Source organism: Lepisosteus oculatus, chromosome 13, assembly GCF_040954835.1.
Source record: "Lepisosteus oculatus isolate fLepOcu1 chromosome 13, fLepOcu1.hap2, whole genome shotgun sequence".
Classification (NCBI taxonomy): Eukaryota; Metazoa; Chordata; class Actinopteri; order Semionotiformes; family Lepisosteidae; genus Lepisosteus; species Lepisosteus oculatus.
In genome coordinates this window covers 20,354,471-20,380,445 of record NC_090708.1, presented here as the reverse complement: position 1 = coordinate 20,380,445, position 25,975 = coordinate 20,354,471, and the positions used below count along the sequence as shown (strand labels likewise).

The 25,975-nt window shown below is 38.4% G+C and overlaps 1 protein-coding gene across 3 annotated transcripts in view; it reads left to right on the top strand.

The window, feature by feature from the left end:
• Positions 1-25,975, top strand: part of rhbdd1 (rhomboid domain containing 1) — a 39,447-nt gene that overhangs the window by 5,654 nt on the left and 7,818 nt on the right. For all 3 annotated transcript variants that reach the window (XM_006637977.3, XM_015361779.2, XM_069197297.1), the window contains 4 exons: positions 5,249-5,736; positions 7,037-7,169; positions 15,639-15,727; positions 17,919-17,975. In XM_006637977.3, the coding sequence (XP_006638040.1) occupies positions 5,304-5,736; positions 7,037-7,169; positions 15,639-15,727; positions 17,919-17,975 (712 nt within the window). In that variant the 5' untranslated portion in view covers positions 5,249-5,303. The remainder of the gene's footprint in view (positions 1-5,248; positions 5,737-7,036; positions 7,170-15,638; positions 15,728-17,918; positions 17,976-25,975) is intronic.

The following is a 25,975-nucleotide window of genomic DNA, read 5'->3' as shown; positions in this document are numbered from 1 at the left end:
GCTGGCGCGTGGCAGTAAAGGCCGCAGACAAAAGCGGTCTTCAGACCAGCTTTGAAAATTTGTACATTTTGGAGGCGACAGCATGTTTTGGAAGTCAATAGAGAAATTCAACAACGTGGTTCTTGTCTCTAGTTTCCCCTGATTCTGAGCTGTTGCTGAAAAGGTCAGAGGAAGAATTTTAAGATGAATGCAGTGAACTTTTCAAGGCACATTCCAGCAGAAATAAACTGCTTTCCAAATGAAAAATTGATTTGTCCCTTTAGCACTCCCCTATTTGGTGTTGCCTCATTCATTTCCATTGTAAACAGTGGAAGGGAGACCATTACCAATTCAGACTTTCTGTAAGAAAAATCAAAACATTATCCTAAAAGATCCTGTAAGATCCTCATATCCTGTTCACTATCCATTACCAGAACAGGATCCTACTGGCATTCCTATAGTAATCTTAAATGCTTGTTAGTAGACCTGAGTATTTTAGAAATTTAGAAAGACAAAATTATCAATATTAAGATCTACCTAATCAAGATAAATAATTAACAAAAGTAATTTGGAAAGCTAAACGTTACAGTATTTTTTTATTTAGGAGAAGTGTAGGACATCATAGAGTCTTAAACAAGTAATATGTTAAGCGCAATTATTTACTTTTGTATCTAGCAATTGCATTTGTCATTTGAGCACCTTTTTATCATTGGCTTAGGTGACGTAGACATTTTTGCTCCAGCACTGGGCAGTGTTTGTAAAATTTCAATTTTATTTCTGTCTGCTTGATGCCTTTTTTAGGCCTTGCACGCTTTTCCTATTCAGAAACAGTAGTGTACTGCAGCTTGTCACTTAATGGATTGTGTGCAGAGATTTTGCACAGGTGCCACATACAGTAGGTATAATCAATATAGATGATGTGCCTGTGATGAAGCCAGGCAGCAAAAACCATGTAGTTTTTTTTTTACCGTGGATACAACAGCAATTTAGTATTGCTGGTAATAACAGTGTTGTTGCAAATTAATGTGAAAAAGTACATTATAACAATAAATGGCCACCTGCAGGCCACTGAAATTGTTTCTTGTCATCCAAAAGCAAAACTGGTCACCATAGAGACTCAAATGGGCACAACTTCCAGTGCTGCATTTTCAGGATAAACAACTTGTGTTTGAATAATATGGTGCTTTCTACTGGTAAATTGCACATACTGCATTTTGTTTGTTTTCAGGAAAATATTTTATCAAATTTTCCTTTGTTGCTGTACATGAACATTATTCTCTCATTTTCCAGGCTACTGTTAACTCTTTCATGAGAGCTTGTCAGACTTGAACAGTGTTTAATAGTATCTTACAAGATTATATGCAAGGACCTGTTCAAGAATTGCCATATCCTGCAAGATCCTGAAAATGTTATGAACTCCAGTGACCTCAGAGTCCTGTATGATCTAGAGATTTATGGGTGGGGATTTGTACTAAATTCAGTTAAGGTGTCTCTGCTCAATCCTGAGCAGAATCAAGAAGGTAGGATCCTGTATAATTATTAAAGATCCTACAGGATCATGCACAGTTTCCCTTACAGGATTTGGTAAAAAATTCCTACCAGTTGTGCTACAGAATCTCATATAGGAGACTTTAGGATCCATCTATAGGACCTTACTGACTTATTTGGCGGTAGTGGTGTAGATTAATAGTTTGGACTCTAGTAATTGACCAGAGGGTTGTGGGTTCAAATTGCTGTTTTTTGGGAGGTAAAGTTCATTGCTGTTGGTTTGTCTGGGTTGGTCCAGCAAGATCAACAGTATTAATAGATACTAATAAACAAACTAACAAGTGATAGTAATGCTTTTTTATAAAGCATTTTTCCCCCAAAATATCATCCAAATGTAAATTAAATCCACTGACAGAATCCTGTTAGAACTGTTCTAGGATCTTTTAAGACGATGAAGAGATGCATGATCATATAATATCTTGTTGGATTTTTTTTTAAACAAAATCTAATAAGAGAACAAGACAATAGCATTTTTCACCATGCCACACAAGCCGCCCCCTCTCTGTTGTATTCAGTGGTGCTCTTTGATGAAGTAATCCTGTAGGTTCCTATGTGAATTCCAGATCCTTTGTAAGATCATTCAAGGTCTTAGAAAAGTTTGTGCAAGATCATGTTGTAGGATCCTATTTTTAATTTTTCAAGGTATCCCCAGAAAGAAAAGATACTTTTAACATTCTATCTAAAAAAAGGCGTATCTCTTGCAATAAGTATAACTACTTTAAAACTACTAGGTTTATTCTATGCTGAAAAGAGAAGAAAGAAAACACAACGTTTCGGCGTTCTTCACACCTTCTTAGGTGAAACTTTGTGTTTTCTTTATTCTCTTTTCAGCATGGAATAAACCTATTACTTGTTCCTTTGCAGCCTACGCATGCTGACACAGCTACCCACCTGAACTACTTTAAAACTACTGTTTTAAAATAGAAAAATCTTTTATAATTCCTAGCAGAACTAATAATTATTCCACACCTATGGGTTCCATTATAGATTTTTTTTAAACTTAAGGTCCTTATTTAATCATTTCGAAAAGGTCTATTACTATGGCATGGCTTGAGTGAAAGTTAATATTATAACACCAAACAGTTCAGCAAAACATATGAATGATATTTCCCAACATGCATTTATATAGTTTCTATCTTTTATGATATAGAATGCAAAACATATGGTACATTGTTAAATGAAACACAGGATGTGTTAAAAAAGAGTAACAATGAAATTTTATGCACATAGCATTTTTTAACAGTATGTTTTGAAATATAAGTAATTTAATTTGCAGAAAACTGGTTTGCTTAAAATGCATAATTACATAATATAAAAGCATGAAAATATCTCTATACTATTAATATCAATTGATTCCTTTTGATGTCATGAATATTTTAGTTACTTTTTGAGACAACCAATGAATAATGAATGAGACATCCAAATACATTTTTATTCATTGCGGGAGAATAACTAGTGACTTCATTAAACAGACCTTACAATTTCAATTTTAAAATTGTTTAAACTTTTTAATTTGTTTCACCCAATGGCTGATGGCCCTGTTCCAACCTGTTAGTGTTATTTATTTATAGTTCACCAAATACTGTAACTCACAAGAAGCTTAAAAGGTGTGGGTTAGATTTAGAATGAGGTAGGCCACTCCTACAAAATATTTTGTGTTTTTAGAAGCTTTGCTAATCTTGTAAGGTTTCCAAGTCTGAAGGTTTTTTTTATGATCATGTGTCTTAATCTTGTGCATGTATTTTGCTCTTGAATTTCCTAAGCTTAGAGAGGTTTCCTACAACCTTTAATTGTTTTAAAATGCGAGAGAAACCGCTGCCGTAAAGAAGCACCAGTTAGCCACTTTGGAAATGCCCGTGAATATACAGTATTTGGGACTTAACAACCCACCTGCAGTGCTTGTGTATGTTGGAATGTGTTACCAGATGTGTCTGGAAAATCATGATTGATTGCTTTCAGGGTCCACGGAGAATGTAGCAATAGTGCAGTATTGTCTGAAGAGGTGTTTGCTTACAGTACTTGCATTTATGTGCTGCAAAATAATTTTATTCGCAGCTTGTGCATCCAAGCAGAATCCAGAATGCCGCTTTGTGCAGTTCTGGGTATGGACAACAGAAGCTTTTTTTGCTACTTATTTATGTCTGGTTCTTGGAGCAATGTATGGTGTTTTCCCAGGGGTTTATTTAATGTAACCACATTATGAGGACATTACAAGCTAAAATACACGCGCAATGCATAAACAGCAGCAGTGAATGCCATTAAAATTAGAAATTGAACGTTCTTTTAATAGCAACCCGACATTTAATTGCAGATGGAAGCCATGACACGCTGTGGATTTTGGTCAATTTTCTCACAGTACCTCACTTGTAGTGGGAGAAAGACCACCTGAGATGCAGGTGATGTGTTGATTAATGGACTGTTCCACAAATTTATGTTTTTCGAGCTTCGAGCAACAGACTATGTGCATATACAGTACACGCGTGTACTGTACAGTATAAACATTGTAAATATCTGTATTTTAGTGTGTAATATCCATCATTATTCCACTTAAAGTTGGCTTCTGTATAGTTAACTTGCATAAAAAATGATAATTGCAAAGAATGAAAAGCCAATGTAACTTAAATGTTGCATAAAACAGAACTAAGAAATATAATATGAAAGTAGCAATTGTTTGGCTACAGTATTTAAAATGAGACTTGAATGTGCAAGGAAGTTTAATTTCAGGTTTCAGGAGCTGCTTGTCACCACCATTGGATCACGGATGTAGGACCTGCGTCAGCATGTGTTGGCAGCAAAGGAACAGGTAAAGGCTCATTCCATGCTGAAAGGTAAAGGGACAAAAAGGGGGAGAGAGAGAAAGTAGCAAATAACTCATTTATTTGCTCCCTTCCCACTCTCCCTCACACCTGAAGACAAAACATCGTTTTTTTTTCCTTACCTTTCAGCATAGAATGTACCTTTACCTATTCCAGGGATATTTCAAAAGTAATTTTGCCTAGCTATGTATGTTTAAGTTTTATTATTTTTTTAAAACATTTTTACATTGTATCATCCATATAATTGCAATCAACAATTAAACTGAAAACTATAGAAACCCTATTTATTCATGAGCCTGCAGCTAGTAAAAACCAGAAATGGTACAGACTATTATGAAAGGAGCGCTACTTGTTTCCCTGATTTACAATATCTGTTTATTTTGAACGTCTGTGCCTCTTTATCTAGTAGTTTTTTTAGTTGTCCTGTACCATCACCTTCTGATCCACTTGCTTCCCAGCCCATGGTGCTTAAATACACTTGCATCCTCTTCCTGGTGGGGTGCCCAGTACCATCCATCCATTCTCTGACCACTTCGTCCAATTCAGGGTTGTGGGGGTGCTGGAGCCTATCCTGGCGAGCAGTGGGTGCAAGACAAGGTACACCCTGAACTGGATACAAGTCCATTGTAGGACACACACAGACGCAAACACAGACTTGCACGCACTCACACCAGGGCCAGTTATCCCTGAAGCCAGTTAACCTACCAGTATGTCTTCGGATCGTAAGAGGAAATCGGAGCACCTGGAGAAAACTTACACGTACATAGACAGATAGCACTCCAGGTCCAGCATTGAACCCAGGGACCCACCGCTGCGAGACAGAAGTGCTAACAACTGCATCACCTTGCTGCCCTTTCTGTCCTGAAAACTCGTATCCAAATGACTTGGCATTTTGTTTTTTCCAGGTTCAAGGTATCCTGATTCCCCCCAAGATTCAGCCTTGGAATTGGAGCTGCAGAAATGAGACCGGGCCAAAGGGGAGTCAGTCTGGGGCTGCTAATGCTCGCCTCCCAGATCTTTCAGGTGGGGATCAACAATATCCCCCCTGTAACACTGGCTGTTTTAGGGCTTAACATCTACCTTTTCCTGGTGCCCCAAAAGAAACTGCTGAACGTGTGCATAAGTGTGCAGAATGCCTACGTTCACAAAGACTGGCAGCGGCTCCTCTTGTCACCCTTTCACCATGCTGATGATTGGCACCTTTATTTCAACATGGTGTCCATGCTGTGGAAAGGGCTGCGTCTGGAGAAAAGACTAGGCAGCCTGTGGTTTGGCTATGTTATTGCTGTTTTCTCCCTGTTGACTGGTGTTGTCTACATCCTTTTGGAAATAGTCCTAGCTGAATTAACTGAAGACCAGTCCTACAAAATGCAGTGTGCTGTTGGTTTCTCAGGTAAGTTGTGTCACACAGTGAATGATGGATATTGTCTATGAATTAATTCTCTATGAACTGTAATCCGTTGCCAACTAATTGATTGCTGTGATCTGCTAGGGCAGTTGCTGGTAGCATTCCTATCCAAATTAATGAAAGCTTTACATTCTATAGCGATACCTTTCTTTTGTAGCGGTATTCTATTTTTCTCAAGTAAAAATAATAAACTTTATTGTATATAGCGCCTTTAAAGGTGGCTTCTCAAAGTGCTTTACAGAATGTCAACAACAATAAATAAAAATAATACATAAGATAAAACAATTACAATATACAAAGGAGACTGAGGATGGTGGTACTAAGAAAAGCAGAGGGGTGAAGAATGGAACAGTTAAGTAAAGGCTTTTCTAAAGAAGAAGGTTATAAGTCTGGATTTGAATGAGTTTAGAGAAGGTGACTCTCTGATATCCTTGAGTTCCAGAGCTTGGGGGCATAACAGGAGAAGGCCCTGTCACCCATACAATGTAGACGGCCTTGGGGGACAGTAAGGAGACCAGAATTTGTGGAGCGAAAGTTGCGAGGTGGAGAGTAGGGCAATAATAATTCAGACAGGTATTGAGGTGCCAAGCCATCCAGAGCCTTATAGGTGAGCATGAGGATTTTAAAGTCAACACGGAATTTGACAGGAAAGCCAGTGCAAGGACTCCAGGATAGGAGTAATGTGATCACTTACACTAGATCTGGTCAGGATTCTGGCTGATGAATTTTGGACATACTGCAGTTTGTTCAAAGTAGATTTAGATACCCCAGCGAGTAGAGCATTAAAGTAGTCAATTCGAGAGAACACAAAAGTAGTTTTATTCCTATGGAAACCGCACATACTGTATCATGATCAAGTTATTTCAGTGTCTCGCAGATGTCCTCTGGGTAATTGTAATGCACAGAGCAGTTTTTTTTTCTGGATTTTTGACATAGATTCCAGTTCTTTGGTGATGTGATATTATGCGGTGACCGAATTTTTAGCGAAAGGCAAGCCTGCTCACAGTTGCTTTTTTGAGGGAAAACTGTCAGTTTCAATGAATTTGTGCTACATGATAAAATGCAAGAATATATTTTCTTTTACCCATGCCAGTTTTGCTACCATTTAACCTTGGCTCTGTTTCTGTGCTTTAAAAGATAAAATTAAAGGTTTTTTAAAATAATAATATTACAGCAAACTCTTTTAGTTTATTTTAAATTTGAGCGTTCAGTTCCTTGCAAATTACTTTAGATGACCTGCAGGAGGGCATAACCGCAGTCTGATGTTTATTTGGTTGTTTTTCAGGAGTTTTGTTTGCTTTGAAAGTGGTAAACAACCATTACTTTCCTGGAGGTGTGACTAATGTGATGGGGTTTCCAGTTGCCAATAAATATGCCTGTTGGGCTGAGCTTGTGCTCATCCATGTGCTGTCACCTGGGTAAGTGCAGACTTCCTCTGAGAATGTGTAGTGGAAAGATCTAATTATTTCGGCAGGGGCCATTAGAATGTACGTGAGCAAACATTAGCCAGACAGGAGCATATTAAAGTCTTGGAGTTTCATCAGCACTCATATTGCTGAAGAAGCAAGACATGCAAATAAAGTAATTACAGGCCTGATTTGCTCAGGAACATCTTGACTGTCTGATGGAGGCTGTGATTGCTGTGAATTCTGTTATTACAATGAAGAATCCTTGAGTGAGACTGCAGAGAAGGACGTAAAATACACACACAGAAACAAAAATACAGCACTGATGGGGAAATCATTCAATCATACATCATTTAACTTTTTATGAATTTTATGAATTCCAAGCTCTTTATTCATCTCTTGTCCTAGAGGACTGTAAGGCTTTGGGAATTGATTACAGTTTGAGTTATTCAATGGAGTCAAATACTAGCTGAATTTTGAAAAATTAACATGTTCTATAGACTTTGATTTAAGAACCAAGAGACCCTACGGTAGCTTTATTAAATCCTTAGCTGTTTTGTTAACACGTACTAATATACTTTTAAACAACCTAATGGTCTGTACCAAGCATGTGACTGGTTTTAGCTTTGTAAGCTTTTGGCATTCAAAATATTTAATGTTGATTAACTTAAGACAAATTACACAACATGAGAAATGTACTGGCCTGTCAGTGATATATAACTTGTAGAAATAACTCTGGGTTCAAGCATAAGTCATGAAAGCTTGCATCAGAAGTAGTCATTCAGTGATGGTATGGCAGATGTTTTTAAGGAGGCCCTGAGATCATGTCTGGACTGCTTTTTTACTGTCAATCATCCAGACTATGATGAAAAAGGAAGCCATAAAAAACAGAATGTGGGCACATGAGAACAAGATGATTGTGCACTTCAGTAGTCAGGAGTTCATCAATGTCTTGTCCTTCAATTACAAGGGACTCATGTGTTTTGGAAAGAGCAGGCTCTGGAATTGGCCAGCTTAATGAGTCACAATGCTGGCTAAAATGATTCTGGAAAAAAAAACACGAGAAGTTTTTTTTTCCCTCTTCACATTATTGGTTTGAAACTGTGCTGCAAGACTAGAGCAGACTGGCAGGAGCTTACAGACCACTACTGTAGGAGAACAATACAGTTGAAATGTTTGGGGCATTACAGCCATGACTTTCCAATTTTTAGTGGGCACAGAGACTTGCAAACCCTACGGAATTTTCCAGTGAAGCAAAGAACTACATCATTAAAAAGATGAACTGGTATTTTTTTAAGGAATCTTGTTTGAGCAAAAACACAGAACCTACGTATTGTTTGTAGACAGACTATTTCAAGTCTGCATCTTACCCAGTGGGGTATCATCAAGAACACATTCAACACTGCTTTCTGTTTTGCAGTCTGACGTGGTTGATTCTGCATATGTCACAATGCCGTCACTCTGTGTCTGGCCATCGAAAACGGCCCCCACGGCTTCGTGAGCCCTCCATCCTGCCTTTGATTTCTGTCTCGCGTTAGACAGACGTTTTATTTTTGTAATTGCTAAGCGCTAGCAGGGTTCCACTTGGATTGGAATTGGAAATAGCAGCCTGAGAAAGATTTCAGGCCCACACTGGTGTAAATGTTAGCCTCGGGACTCTCTCTCTCTCCCTACTTGCTAAACGTCTGTTTAGTGCTTGTTTTACCTCTTGCGGTATCCTGGCACGCACAGAGCGAAACAAACTGACACCTGTTTTTATCCCTCTATTACTGGTGGCACAGACATCCAGTTCTTACCCTGCAGGTAGGCCCCTGGAGTATCTCGGTGAGACTGTGAAAGTGTGAGCATAATTCAGGCTTAGCTCTGAAGTTACCATGGAGAACAGCTTGTAACCAAGGTGGACCAATGATCCTCTTTCTGTCTCATTTTCTCAGCCATCCTTGGTTTAATAGAGGGCTATTGTACGACATCCCCTGCATTGTTCTCACATCCCAGCCCGTATAACGATACCCTGAGGCTACAGTTCAGAACAACACAAAGAATATTTGACCTGCCACATACTGTGGTGCATCAGCAGAAGCAAATGCTCTAATAAAGCTACAGTGTGACCTGAGAGTGGTTTGAACATGAAACCTAGTACTTGAATTCAGTCTTTGTAGATAAAAAATCTGTCTTGGCAGAAGTATGTTAGAGGAAGAGGAACTGAGTGACAGCACATTTTTTTTTTATTCTTTCTGTTTTTGAAAATAATTTTTACATCTTATTGGTACAGGACAAGAGGGAAAATGAAACCCTGCAGGAATTCAGGACTACCGCTGGCATATCACTAAGAGTTGCTCTCTTGGTATTTTAAACTCTTTGCACAAGTGAATATTTTCTTGCACACTTTTTGTGTTACATGCGTGTGGCCAAACCCAAGTTTCCTACCAGAAAAAAATCTTAAAGGCCCTCCCATAACCCTTATCCCACGCACTCAGATCTAAAAAAAACAAATATGTAAAATGCTCCTCAGGCCCTTATTTGAGTCCTTTTAACAGTATGCTGTTTGGAAGTTTTTTTTTATTGTTTGCATGCAAAGGCATCAACTCAGAATATTCAAAGAAAAGATGATTTTTTTGATTATTCATTTATTTGAAATTATTTTGCAAGGACTGTGTAATAAAGAATGACAATGCTGGGAAAAACGAGGATGTTGAAATTCTTCAAGATGAAGCCATTAATAAGCTTTTCTAGCATCTGGTATAGACTTGATCTTGACAATGGGGCCTTCCCTTTCTGTTGTACTTCCAAAGCTCCTCAGCCTTAACCTTGTTAGAATGCTCCCTGCTGCTTCCATTGAAGCCCTGCTATTCTCCAGGATTTCAATACAGGGGCTCTGTGTGGCTCGGGTGGCTAAATTGGTGCTAATTGGAACGAGGGCAGGCGTGACACATATTTTTTTACACAAATCTTTGATGAACTGTACTAGATCTTCAAAATTCAAAATCCTTGATTAGCCTCAAGGCTTTTCCTTGTTCAGGAAAGGCAGTGATGAATTATTAGACATTCAATATTTCTGATTTGTGCCATGCACTGTAATTGTGGAAATATGTAGCACTGGGTGATGGATGGTCATATAAAAGCACTCTCCTTCTCTTTCAGCACAGTCAAATTACATTACTAAACAATACATTAACATATTCAATGTTCCATTCATCTATTCATTTTGGGTCGTCTTATTCTGGCAAGGGTTGCAGTGGCAGTATTGACGGTGGATATTTTAATTTAAAGTAAACATTCCACAAACCATTTTATTGGTCTGGGTTTTATTTTTTCTCTTAGTCGTTTCTTTCATTGTTGATCGATCTGAAGTCTTTCAAACCTTGGGCTTCTCTTTCTCTCAGCAATGATTTTTAATTGAACGATGCATACATTCCTTCTATCTTCCTTTTTCAATTGGAGTACTCTCAATCATGATCCTTTTTCAGAACACTGCCCTTCCCTGTGAGGTTTGTGGTAGAATGGAGCCCCTCATTAGTAGGGAAGTATTAACATCACAGTTACTTCCTCTGGAGTGGCTGCCAGTTTGTTCCAGGGTCTTGGAGAAAGGGACACTTTAGCCTAGCCAACCAAAACTGAGGCAGCAGGTCTTTGGAAGGTAGGAGTAAAACTTGAGCACCTGAAGAACATTCTAGAGAACATGGAGCTGGGGGGAACATACAGACTCCGCACAGATAGACATCAGGCACTAACTGCCTTGCTGCCATTCTGTCCCCCCAAATACAATTCTGCCATTAACTTTGACTGGCTGGGGTACAACAATCATGTTGTACTGATTGTCTTAAATTGACTTAAAAGGAATTGAAGAAAATGGATATTTGCATATTTATGAAAGAATAAGGTGCAGCCATGCTGTCTGTTGGAAACTAGACATCTGGTGTTTGTAGAGTAATGGTATTGTAGATGAAATATAATTACAGCAGTTCTAACACAGGATAAATAATAAAACTGAAAAGTAGAGTAGCTGTATACAATCAAAGTTTGAAATTTTCTGAATGTTGCAATTGTGAGATTGTTTTTTTATCTTTGGCAGTGAATTTATGATTAATTATACACTTAACACAATGTTATATAAAATGTGGGAGCATATCCCTATCGTATTTAAATAGAAAAGCATTCACACACAAAAGGTTCCATTTTATGTAATTATACCATTCCAGGGAAAGAACAATGAATTCTTTTCGACAGTAGTAATTTAAACCAACTGTGTATTTAGAATTTGCTAGCTCCACTGCAGGCGATACTGCATAGGACTTCAGATTTTCTAGAGAAATTACAGAGAAGTGTTGTGTTTTAGCCCTTGAAATATTGCTTTGTTGAGCACAAACGCCTTATCTTAAAACTCTTCACCCTTCTGTGATCAACATTATTTCATTTGTGCTTATGAACTATATAAAAATATAAAACATTTATAAATATAAAACCTGGGTTATAAAAATACAGTCATGTTTAGAAAATTATATACATTTGTATTTACATTTAAGACACAGCTTTATAGATTTCTGTAAAGCAAAGATTTCTACAATCATTTTATGCTTTGTTTTCATGTGTAAACCTAGAAAACAGAAACCACATCTACTGTAGGTCTGAACTGACTGAACTGCATGGTATTTTTATAGCTTAGTTTAGCCTAGAAATGAGTGCAGAGAACAGTCAGAAATCAAGTTGGTGGGGGTATAGCCCTGAGAAGCAATGAATGCAGTCTCATTTTAAGTCTCTCAAAGGACCATGAGTCAAAGTTATTGGAAAGAATGTAAATAAGATTTTTTTTAATTGTTTGTGGTGGAATGAGTGCTGTCCACAGATGAAAGTGCATCATTCGGGAAAAAAAAAGAATGCTTTGTACCATGAATACAGTAGATTTTTAGGTATTATATATGTTCATACTGTACATGATTTTAATATACTTAAAATATTTGAGCTTAATCCATTGTTTGCTGGATTTGGATTATTTCTGCATTTTATTTGGATGCTTCAGCTTTTAATAACGCTGGGCTTTTTGTTTGGAGAAGAAAGAAAGTTTTTGAATTTGGAGAAATGACCCTTTAGCAGAATCCAGCACCTTCAATGACACACACTCTTTTTATAGCTGCAGTGATAAGTTTTTTAAAAGCTGATAAATCTTAATCATCTGGGAAAGGAAGGCCTCCTAGTACAGGAACACAAAGAAATGCAGGGAATGTGTGTAAGGAGGCATGCTCCTACAGAAGGTCCATACGCATATGCACAGTATAAGTGCAGTACCCATTGAGTACTGTCCCATTTAGCATCACGATGGGGAAAACCAACAGTATCTAGTAATTTAGTGGAGTGCTCTGCCAGCTGCCATGTCCCCCTTAATGCACAATACGCTGCCCACCAGGGGTTTGTGTTTGCATGCATTAAATAACCTAGCTCACGCGCTGGCTGGGGAAAGGACAGCTAATAAGAAGCGGCAATGGAAGACTTTGTCGACCTTCGAAGAGTACAGTGAAGGTGTAGAGACCACAGATCTGCTTTTCTATTTAGACAGAGTGAGAAAAAAATCAGTGTTGCCAGTGTTCCTTCCAGAATCCTACTCTACCCACCTGAATAACTATCTAACCTCACTGTCACTTAATCAGAGTGCGTATAAGAGCACATATCACAGATTTAAGGAGCCTAAATAAAGAGAAAGAGCTACAAACACAAGTTGTTTCCATATTTGAACTGATCAGCTTTTGTCTAAAAAAACATTATTTTCTTTACAACAAAAACACCTAAGACATAATAAAAATGCTTTTTAGGGATTTCATTCATTTACGGGTCTCCTTTTGTCTGTGTGAGGCAGATGTGATTCCATTTCCAGTCGAATCTGTGGCGTTACCATGCTGTAAGCCGTACAAGTGATCTACAAAAAGCCCCTCTGATTGCATGTGGTGGTTGCAGATGGCAAAGGGTTGCTCCCATGCCAAGTCACATTTATTACACTGCCATGCAATGTGGAAGCCATCTGACCTTTCTAATCTTGCGGCTTTTTCAATGAATCATCCTGAGGAGATGTCGCTAATTACTCCTGCAAATGGAATCTTTAAATTGAAACCTTTTCTCTGATGCAGTTTAACTTTCGCATTGGTGCATTTTAGTCATAAACATGAAGCAGACTTTCCTAGTTTAAATCTTGGGAAGATGGCCAATGGCTAGGGTGAATGAGGAGAAGGAAGGATCTTATTAGTGCTTTTAGTAGTGTAGTAAATCAGTGTAGAAAATGTGTAATTTTGCTGATGACATGCTGACTTGTAGCATTTAGCAGGGGCATAACTGGGTTGGCACTGCAGTCATACTAATAAAACTGATTTAACTACTGTAAGTATTTGTAATGGGAGCCCTTCTCTCCATGGCAATGATCTTCTGAATGAGAAGCCACAGATTGCCATGTTGTTCTTGGTTGAGAAAACGAAACTTTGTTATGCATGGTACCCTACCTCTTATTCTGGCTTACAAAGCAAAGTGTTTATTTCACTCCTGTTTAAAGAAAAAAACTCCTATATGAATTTATCTTCCAATTCTAAGAGTTCTGCTAAGTGCTTCAGCTGGATTTAGATTTGTTCACATTATTGAGCAGTTCTGCCAATCATGTCTCAGATTATAAACCTGTCCAGATATGTCCAGCTGCTCTTATAAATAGATGTTAAACATGGTAGCATTGGAAGACACTGTAGCAGACGTGTTCAGGTGGAATATGTTAAATAAAGAAGATGGGTATTTTCATGAAACTATAATTTCAACCAATTCTCTTTCACCTACATTTTCAAGAGAAGAAACCATTGTGTTCTTTTTTTGGTTTTCTTTAACATTCTGAGTAACCTGTGTAAAGAAAATGATTAAAAAGTTTAGCTTTCATTTCATTCATAGTTTGTCTGACTTTCTGAGCTGCTATACTCCAGTAAGGGTTGGTTCTGACTTGATATTTAGCTCCATCTAGTGAGTGTGTAAACCTTTTTGAATTGCAAATTGAGATTGAGAGTACATTTGTCAAACAAAAGTGTATTGGAGTTATTTTCTTTCCTTCTCTGTAGGATCTGGTCATTTGTACTTCCCGGTTTTCTCAGCATTTTTACTGCAGTAGTTTAATGTTTTATTTTAGAATGCATGTCATATTATGTTGTCAATCAGAACTTTGCCTTTGCCTATTTTATTTTGGCAAGAAAATAGTTATATTAATGCACAAAAGAAATGGCAACACATAGAACTAATGCATTTAATTACATCACAGAAAATGTGAGCAACAAATAAAATCAAAGAATCCTGATATATATTGTTATAAATCTGCTCAGCCTCTGGACAGACAGCTCTGGGATGTTCTTCCACTCCTTCTGTGCAGCTGCATCCAGCTGGTGATGTCTGGCCAATCAGTTTCCTTCAGTTGGTGGTATTGGCGAGTTGCTCTCACGGATGTTCTGTTGGAATTAGGTCAGAAGAAAAAACTGGCCATGGCATGACCTTAACATTGTTTTCTTGAAATCGTGCCATCATAATCCCAGCGTTGCGTGGTCTTGCATTATCCTGCTGGATAATCAACATTTCCAGATCAGCTCGCAGGATCGGAAAATGTGTTGGCTCCAGGACGTCATCAGTGGAGCTCTGAGCCTGCCCTCAGATTTCACAAAAGATGTTCTTGTGACAGATGTTTTGACAAACAGGCAGTCCCTCTTTCACCATCCCACTTCTTGGTATAAGCAGCTGAAAGCCATGAGATCTTATTGACTTCTGTCAGGACTGTCATGGGCGAGACAATATTAATCCCTCAACAAAACACTCCAACCTTCTCTACTCCCTCCTCAAAAGTTGCGCCAGACCAGACAGGTGTGATAGTCCTGAGCCTTAGACGACCTTCACAGAAGATGTATCCTCAGACCTGAGGTTTCCCGGTTTCTCTACAGTTGTCTGCAGGGGGTTGATGAAGAATATCTGATTCTCTGTTGCAATCTTGATTAATCACATTTATTTAAATTATGTATTTTTCCACGTGTTTTTATACTTCTTTGTTCATTTTGACTATTATTTTATTAAATGCTTTCAGTTCCAAACACAGAGCACATTCAGTTCTATGAAGTCACGTGACTTGAGATTGGTATTTTGTTATCTCAATGAACAGTACTCTTCAGACAATTAACATATCCTGACAATTTAAAATGTAAGTAACATGCATGTGCCCAGTAAGATATTGAAGCAGAACCTAGGCTATTGCATTTGCATTGTGCCTCAGAATATATTCTTTTTCCATCTTCTAAATCAAGTTTACTTCGAAGTCCTTCGATGAGTAAGCCAAGATCAACAGCTGTGTCCCATGGAACAAAATTGGAGTATGAGAGTGGAGTGAAATTTAAATTTGATTGAAATTCAATTAAACAAAACTAAGTGTCTTGTTGGTATGAAATCAACTGAATTCAAGCACTCAAAACCGAGCTCATCTCTTCCCAGGACTTCCTTTGTCGGACATCTGGCAGGAATTCTTGTTGGACTGATGTACACCAAGGGGCCGCTGAAGACAATAATGAAAATATGTGCAGGTATTCTCAATGTCTTCTTTTTGTTGGATTTGGAAAACAGAGGTGTTTCGTTTATTTTGTTTGTAAAACCAATTATAATCCAATAATATTATGTTGATCTAGTTTATCTGATGCTTTTTAATGTTCTTTTATGTGTAGGCAGCAAGGCGTAAAAAAAGACTTGATTGTGTCTGAGACAAAACCTGCAGAGCACAGTATCCACCCTTCTGTTGGATCTTTTGGGGAAAAAAACTGCCTTGTGTTTTAGCTTTAAAAGTGATTAACCTTCGGTTAATGTACTTTTTAATATATTTTTTTTAACCAGACAAATCATCTCATTTACACAGTTTTGCATCTGGATATTATCACACTGGTATATTCAATTCTTTCTGACCAATACAGAAGAGTATTTTTTATGAAAGGATATTAAAAGTGCAGTATTTGTTTCCAGATGGCCCATTGTCTTCTACTGTATTTATAACCACGTAAAGCTTGTAGACAGACAAAGGGCTATCAAAAGAACAAAATGAGTTCTGCATGTAAGTCAGCAACAAACCCTGCTAACAATGGCAGGGATTTCTAGATTTAAACTGAAATTAAATTAGCTCTTTTAGTGCTGCACTGCAAGTGATTGCCTTTCCTAATTTTAGAGCTGCATTTCTCAATTTGATTTCTCTGATTAGAAACAATAAACCTCATTTAATTGTTAACAGAATCAGATCGTATCCAGGACTGGGAAATAATTCCAGCTCTTAATTTATCTTCACATAAAAAAAAAATCTGTCTAGAGGAATTAAATACTTCAGTGTGTGAGTACACAGCCAGCAAAAGACATGGGTGATCCTTTTTTCAATTGCACTTTTGAACTCATCTTAACAAATTCAATGTGTTTTGGCATAAGCGGACAATACAAATTTGTCTTTCAGTTAAAATAATTTGTTCTGTTTTATGAATGTTTATGTAGCCTTAAAAAGCATGATAATCTGTGTGGGGAGTTGGTCTTTATCCTATCCTGTTGCCTTTTATTTAGTTTTGAATGCACACTTGAAAATGTCACAGTTGCCATGTCCTCTTTTCCTACCTGTAGGTATCTTTAAGATATTACTGAGTTGTCCTCTCTGGTCCAGGTCCTCTCAAGCAGAATTCACCTCAACACTTTCCAGCATCTAAGGTTTTCAAAGAAATCAGAAAAAATACTTAATAATTCCTTACACTTACATAGCACTTTTCTGGACACTCCACTCAAAGCCATTTACAGGTAATGGGAACTCCCCTCCACCACTACCAATGTGCATCCCCACCTGGATGATACGACAGCAGCCATAGTGCACCAGAACACTCACCACACATCAGCTATCAGTGGGGAGGAGAGCAGAGTGATGAAGCCAATGCACAGATAGGGATTCACAGGAAATCTGGCCAGGACACCAGGGTTTCACCCCTACTCTTTTTGAAAAACGCCCTGAGATTTTTAATGACCACAGAGAGTCAGGACCTCAGTTTAATATCTCATTCGAAGGATGGCGCCTTTCTATGGTATAGTGTCCCTGTCACTATATTGGGGCATTAGGATCCACATAGAGTGCAGGGGGAGCATCCCCTACTAGTCCCACTAACACCTCTTCCAGCAGCATCCTTAGTTTTCCCCAGGAGGTATCCCATTCCGGTAACTGACCAGGCTCACACCAGCTGAGCCTCAGTGGGTTGCAGGGTGATACTTATTGGTTTTTCTATTGCACTTTTCATTCACTTGCACATAAAGCACAGATGTCTCTTCCGTTTTGTGCGATTTTGCACCATTTCGTCAGTTACACAGCAGATTGAATGGAGAAGAAAGAAGTTACTGCACCAATTAAAGTGATGGGGAAATTTTGGTATTGACTTGTATAGACTGATCTGGAATTCAGCCAGGACATTGGGCGTTATCACCCCTTCTCTGGAAGAGTTCCTTGGTATCTTTAATAACTGGAAGTGATGAGGACCCCAAAGTAATATCTCATATGAGGGACAGTATTTTTCTATAGCACAGTATCCCCTGTCACAATACCTGACATTTCCTGAGGCTTTTGCACCTACTAGTCCATCAGCACCAGTTTTGATAGTAATCTGTAGTGTCGGGAAGAGATTTATTTGGGTAGCATTTTTTAAAATATAAAATACTACTCCAATTTTTTTAAAATCATTTAAAAATGTTTTTTGCTTTATTTTGTAGGATTATTTTCTCCTAATGGATATAGTGGTGGTCAAAGATACTACTACAACTCCTCAGGTAATAGTTTTTGTATATTACATATATATCTGTATAATTTCTTTGTAATTTATTTTTTAATGAGTGGATGCATAATTACAACAATAGCAAAGAAAACAAAATAATAATATTTTTAACACTATATCCTGTAAGTGGATACTTACATTGCATTGCTACCTTGCAGAGCTGTGGTCTTGGGGAGCATGGATTTTATGTGGGGAGCTATATGCATGGATTTTACATGTTCAAGTGGGTTTCATCTGGGTGCTCTACTTTCTTTCCACAGTCCAAAGACATACTGGTGTGGGTGTGCATGTCTGTGTTTATGTCTGTGTGTGCCCTGTGATGGACTGGCGTCCCACCAGGGTGTACCCTGCCTTGCACCCAGTGCTTCCCAGGATAGGCTCTGGGCCATCGTGACCCTGAATTGGGTAAGCGGATATACATCCTGTATGATTTTATACACCCTCCCCCCCATGTACAGGTATATACAGTTGAAAGGGGATGGCGGAGGAGCTGGGTGAATGCAAAGAGTTTTAATTAAGTGTAGCAGGCAAAAAAATAAAAATCCAAAAAAGGCATGGTGATTCAATTTGGCAGAAGAGGAAAGAGTTGATACCAATAGGCTCACTAAGAGTGCACTTGGTTTTCTAATGTGTTAGGTTCACAATGATGACTAATTTATTGACTGTGGGATGCTGGGGAAAATGGAAGAATAGATTCTCAGCTTGCTTCCAATTTACCAAGGGATGACAACAGGGTAAAACCAATTCAAAATCTATAGAGCTTGACTGAGAAATTGTCGTCGGGTACTGTGCCAGAGATTGCTGAAAGAGGTCAATCTGTTTATGCCACTTTAAACAGACTGACATGGTCGACTAAGCTGTTCCCATCACCTTTCCATTTAAAGAAGTGAGTCAAACTGATCACACGTGTCTCTGGAAGCCAGGAGGACACTGCAATGTCTGGAAGCAAACCCATGTGAACATAAGGAAAACTTTCAGACTCCTTACAGTTGGATACCCAAGACCACAATGGGAACCCTCTGGAGCTGTCATGACCAATACTGATATTTGGGGACTATAGAAATTTCAGAAAGAGGTTCAAACAACTCCAAAATATGGCTGAATCGTGGACCCAATATACCCAAATCGGTCACACTGGTGAAAAATTAGAGTAAATTAAACTGATTTCATTTTGCGCATATGAATATAACAGATTCTTGAATCAGGGTGTTAATGACACAGATTAAATAAAGATGCACCGAAAACAAAAATAGTAGGGTTTTGAGTTATCAGAGCCTTACATTTTATTTGTTCATATTCATATTCATTTTAATGTAATACTTTTTTATTATACACTATTAAAAAAAAGTGGCTGTACATTTACAAGACTCATGAACTTTCCGTGGCAAAGTGCCCACATAACTGTGCAGCACAACTGGGAAAGAGACATACCCAAACAGCTCTAGCATTGGGACTTCTGTTTTATATGTTTTTATTTGGAGCGGATTAAATCTTGTCACTTGGAATTCAATTGAAACTTTTAGGGTCTTACGTGCTGGAGGGCTAAAATTTGAAAATTGAAACACAAGCTTGTAGTCTTGTCAGATTGCCTCCCCTTTTTTCAGCTCAAATCACTCTTCCGTGTCCCGACCTGATCTTTGGCTTTTACTTAACCTTGGATCTGAATGAATGGCCATTTGGATCACTTGAGGTGATAACATGCAGTCCTGCCTATATAGTGCAGTGTGCAAGTGAATAGAAAGAATGACCGCACAGCTTGTTGAACCTAGAAATAATAATTATAAAATCATTCTTATCACACTGAGGGTCTGGCAGCCTTGACAGCAGCAGCAGGTGATAACATTGCACAACAAATGTGAAAGTGAAGGAAAAGACGTTCTGGGAGTAAAAACCCGACCAAAGAGCTGATCTTAAAGATGAGAGGAAAGTTACAGGACTCCCGTGCAGCCCCACCGGTGAAGGTCAGGGCTCAGAGCTGGGACGTCCCAGACAGTAGTGGACAATTGACAGACTGCCTCCAGGGGGAAAAGAGGATGTGCGCCAAACAGGGCCACTTTGCTAAAAGGGTTGTCCCGAGACTTTCTGGGAGCCTGTAAAGTGGTTGACATGAGAGATGCTGGCCCGTGCGGTTTGTTCAACAGCAAGTCCGTACGTGTTCTTTCTCTACATACAGCGCGGCAGTTATGGCCTTAAAGTCTTTTATTAAATTGGTCCGTTCCAAATTAGGATGGTATAGGATTAAAAAAATATCACTGGCGATTCCAGTATATGCAGGAAGAAATTCAAGATGTTGGCGAATATTTTTCATTAAGACCTTTGTAGCAGTAGGTATTATATAAATGTTTACAAAGATGTCGTCATGAAAACTGGAGGATGCAAATGCTGCTTCCACTGGGGGTTAGTGCTGGCTCTACTGTGCTGCGGTATGACCCCTTTGCTTGCCTTAATCAAGTCTGAAAGCTGTGATGTCATTCCCGAATTTCTGGATTTCAACCAGCCCGGCTACACTGGAAGCCAGGTTTAATCTTGGACACTGGAAGGTCACAGCTTGAGCATATTAGAGTGCAGAGCTAGCAGTCACAGAGCAGGATTTTTCAGTGAGAGAGAGAGAGCCTGGTCTCATTCTCACCCTATTCTTTGGATTGAAACTGATGGGGCAACACAATAGCATTTACAAATGCACATTTGTCCAATGCATCTAAATCTGTTGCTAAGAGCAGATAGTGACAGATGTTAAGAATTACATTAAAGAGAAAGAAAATCTTTTTTTCATTTCTTTCTTAGGTCACGGTGGGTAAACAAAAGAAATCTTATTTTAAGCTTTCCTTGATTGATTCTTCTTTGATGCGCACAAACCACATGAAATGAATGGCACATTGGGAGGCTTGAGTCACTGGGCTCTGCTGGTACCTTGGAAAGCTTCTGTGGCCTGTTAGTCATGACTGTAACCTTTCAGTGCATCATTTTATAGAATTGCATTCCAACTTTTATGGCTTCATCCTGAACCGAGGGTTTTCAGTAATTTATATTTAATGTAATACATATTGTCAAACCAAAGTTATCTGTCAATTAAACCTCTTCTACACTTATCGAATTCCCATTTATCTCAGCAAGAGCTGCAGTAGTTAACAACAAGATATTCCAGGGAATTTACTAATCTAAAATTCAGTGTACTAATGCTTATGTCTCCGTAGAGGATGACTAGAAGAGTATTTCAGTTTAATTATTCTTACATCCTATACAGTAATATTTAACAAATACAGCAGACCTAGAAAACTTAAACTTAAACTTAAACAATGCAGTCATTCCAGTAGTGAATAACAGTACAGAGTCATTGCTAACCTCACGGTGATATCCCTGTCGAATTTCTTCCTTGCCTGGATGCTCAGTTTGGATGAATAGTCTGATCTAAGCAGTGTCTGGGTGGTACAATACACCTTTCACTTGTTAATGATTGACTTCAAATGAAATCACGTTAATATTCTATGTCAGTAATTTTAAGACCCTTCTTAAAATAAGCCCTGAATTTTGAAAGCTCCTTGGTCTTCATGGTTGAATCTTTGAATCTTTGCTTGAAATTCACTGAATGAGGGACCTGTAAAATGACTGGCATATGTTTTCTGAAATCATGTAATCTACCATTATTGCATACATGTAGAGGCTGCTCTATTAACTGTGTGGCTTGTCAAAGTAAAGTTTTTGCAAAAAGAGTTAAGTAAAAAAAAATATTTATTAATTATTTGATATTCAACAAAAAGGAACATCATTTTTCAGCCAGTGACAAGAAGCTGCTCTTTGCTTGGGCAGGAGAATAAAAGGTGGGGTCTGAACAGGCATAGGAGGAGGTGCTTCACAATTTCTTTATCCAATCCAGGCTTGGACGCTCATGGTCGCAGGAGTAACACAGCACATGGGGCCCATGTGCTCTGTTACTCCTGAGTAATGCCATCATCCCTCAGTGGCACAGGACAATTTTAGCGTAACTAAACTGAAGCTAAGCAGGAATGAGCCTGGCCAGTACCTGGGTGGAAGACCTCCTGGGAAAGCTAAGGTTGCTCCATGAAGTGTTAGAGGGGCCAGTAGGGAGCACTCACCCTGTGGTCTGTGTAGGTCCCAATACCCCAGTGTAGTGATGGGACGCTGTACTTCAAAAAGGTGCTGTCCTTGAGATGAGACATACTATAAAACTGAGGTCCTGACTTTCTGTGTTCATTAAAACTCCCAGGGCGTTTCTCAAAAAGAGTAGGGGTGTTACCCTGGTATCCTGGCCAAAATTCCCATGGGCCTTTACCAGTCATGATCCCCTAATTCATCACTCTGTTCTCTTACCGACTGATAGCTGATGTGTGTTGAGCATACTGGTGCACTATGGCTGCTGTGGCATCATCCAAGTGGGGCTGCACATTGGTGGAGGGGAGTCCCTATTACCTATAAAGCACTTTGAGTCCAGAAAAGTGCTATGTAAGTGTAAGGAATTATTAATTATTTTATCCGCCACTTGGTATAAGGGTGGTCACTGGCAAGATAGCCACCTGAGTTGCTGTTCCACCCGCTATGGGCACCACAGGTACTTTGTACCTGGTGTTGTGAGCGGGCGAATAATTTTGTAAGGCACAGCATATGATCTGTATTTAACCCCTCAGCCAAATAATTTAATCTGGTTAATTTGCTCCAGATATTATTGGCTGATATGACTCCAGCTAATGGTATGTATATCTCCTGGCATCAGGATCCTCACTGTCACATATCCTGTTGGGGGGCAGTGAAATATTAGAGTGCTACTGCACTCTTGATGTGCTCAAGGCTTCTTGCTTTCATCTTTGGGGTCTTTCAGCAGAACCTCGAAGGAGGGTGACTTTTGGAGGTGGTGGGAAAATGTGGTAGTCTTTTGTTCGGTGTATGGAGCAAAATTAATTTGATTCCAAAGCAGCAGTATATTTTCTATAACCTATGGGCCAAAAGTGTACATAATATTCTAAATGAGGCCTTACTAGTGCATTATTAAATTTTAACTTAACATCCCTTGCTTTAAATTTCACATGATTAACTGTATATCCTAGCATTTTGGTTTCCTTTTTAACTGCTTTCCTGTATTGTTTTGAAGATGTAAACATTTTTTAAGCCTAAGTTTTTCCTAAGTAGCCTCTTGTAGCACAGTCTTTTTCATTTGTGTTTATAGTTTGTTTTTACTACCTGAATGGAAAATCTTGCTTCTGTCTGCCTTAAACATCATATGCAGGTGTTTGCCTGTCTGTAATTTGTGGCTTGATAGACTGTTTAAGGGCGCCACAGTGGTAGTTAAAGGCGCGGTAGTTAGTGCCATGTTCTCATGGGTTTCATCCGGGTACTCTGGTTTCCTTCCTCAGTCCAAAGACACACTGGCTTCTGGGAAAATGGTGTGAGTGTGTGCGTGTACAGGTGTGTGTTTGTGTGCCCTATGATGAATTGGCATCCCATTCAAGATATACCCTGCCTTATACGCATTACACACATTTGTGTTCTGGAAGCAGATGCCCCAAGGAAAGAAACTTCAGAGGTGAGAACACCTTGTCTAGATCAGTGCTCTGTGGCAAGTACACAGCCTGTTCACAATATTAGTAAATAACCACCTCCCTTGTTTTAAGGAAAAAGGCATCTATTGATCAGGTAGAACCATGGGCTACTCTGAGCCCTTGAGGGTACATTTTTGCTGAATTGGTCCTGATAGCAACTCTGCGTGCACTATGAGATTCTTGGATAAATGTTTATTGTCTTCTTTAAAGATATCAGTAAATACTGCTGAGTATAGAAAATATGCCCACTTACAAAGTTAAGAAAAGTGGTCCATTTAACCCATCTTGCTCATTTGAATTTCAAGTACTACTGTACAGTAATTGATATCAGGACCTCATCTGATTATTTTTTGAAAGAAGCAATGGTATCGGCCTTGAAAAACATAGCTGGTTAGCTTTTTCTAGTCTCTCACAACCCTTTGTGTAGAGCAGTGCCTCTTTTTTCTCAATATGAAATGTACCTCTCCCTTGGTTTTTACTGGTGTCCACTGGTTTGTCTCTCACTGTTGATTCAGAAGAGGTCCACTGCGTTAACTTTGTCTGTGCCTTTGATATTTTATTTTATGAGCTAAAATAAACTGTTTTCACACCTGTTACAAGGAAATGTCTTGAAGAAACTTGATCCTTTATAAATTTCTGTATGTTATGCGCTAATTAAACAGACTCTTAGCAGTTTGCATAAGTCCACTTGAGCCCGAGCCTTCCCAAAGAAAAAAAGAGAAACTTCACACGTACTGTAAAAATGTTGTGAGGGTCAAACACAGTAGATAAGACAGTAAAAAGACTTTTACTGCTTGAAAAATATGTCAGCAATAAAAAGTGATGAACCTCAGTCAGGAAACTGCTCCCTGTTTTATTTGTTAATGGAACCCAGAAGTTTAACAAAAACAACATGTGGCTGTTTTGTTTTTCTGTGTCCATAATCCTTAAAGTGTTCCACTTCCTTTTTCCTTTGTGTAAACTGAGTACTTTGTAAGCGCCTGTGCTTCTCCTGACAGTAATGATAACCATTCTACTGTGCAATAACTGATATTAACTTAATTATTGAGCATTAAGTGAACTATAAGCAGAGAAGATTAGATGCTGGTTACAATTTTTATTGATGCATTTGTCGAAGACCTCATGATTCGAAACATACATATACAGTATGTTTAACATATATACACATAAACATATATCTTGAAGTGTTTTTTATGAAAAGGTCATCTAATGTTGCATGTCACAGGTCTAAACATTTGTCAACATTGCTGTTGTTATTACAAAATTGTAATAAAAAGCCGCATTAATCTAAAGTGATAAGGAAAGACTGATCAATGACAAGACTGTAGTGTAAGTATAGTTCATTTGAAGGGTGGAAAATACTTTACACAGGGTGAAAACATCTACTGGCGAATTCTTAATATTTGAACTAATCTGAGAACAATTTATCCTAAATGCAGAGTCAACTGCAGTTCAGTATGATTATGTGTTTTATAGAGTTTTGTAGAATTGATATGTACCTTATGTTTCAAACAGCAAAGCAGATCAGCCTCTTTAGTTTCAGTCAGTTATTCACCATTCATAAATTAATCTTAGCGATTAACAGTATTTGGTTTTAATTACTTATGTGGCAGGTTTGTTAAAGAGAGGGAAGTAATGCAAACTGACCTGCCACTAGAGGTCTCTGTATAGCCTCTAAATTATTGTAAATAGCGGGGGGTTAATTTGGCAATTATTAGTTGATTGGTAAAATGCTTTGGAATTTTCCCTTGTGTGCAAGTAAACTTTTATTTGGTATAAAAAGAATGATAATTGTGTTACTGTGGGTGTTTTATTTTTGGGCCCGTAAGACAGACTCTTGGACTGTATTTCCTGTTGCCATTGTGAGATTTTGTGCAAGCAGACCCTTGCTCCTGCCCTGGTCTGTCACACGGGGCTTTATAGTTTAACGTCAGTTCTGTGCTGTGTGCAACCTTCCACAAGGTTTTAAAGCTGAGCTTTGTTAACAATTAATTCAGAAGCAAATAAAAAATCTGTATTTAAATGTGCAGAGAAAAGGTTTTTGTTGTTTGTTAAGCTCTGACACCTTAGGACTTTGAATTAGACTGATGGATACATGAAAGTATATTTCTGAAGGTTTTGAAATATTCTGCTTGTTATCAGCTCAAGAAAAGTGACAAACCAGAGGAGGCCAATCAGCCCATCTTGACCATTTAGTAGTAATTATCTAATTGTTAGTGGTTAATTGATCCTAAGAGCTCATCCAGCCATTTATTCAAAGAAGCCAATGTATCGGCTTCAACAACAGCTGGTTAACTTGTTCTGTTAGTCTTGTTCATTTTGTCTGTCAGTGTAGGACATTCATTTAAGTCTAATTGTGTATCTTAAGTCTAATGTAGGTTGTCCTCATTTAGATTGGTTCTAAATATATATATATATTTAACGGGTTACAAACATTGTGCAT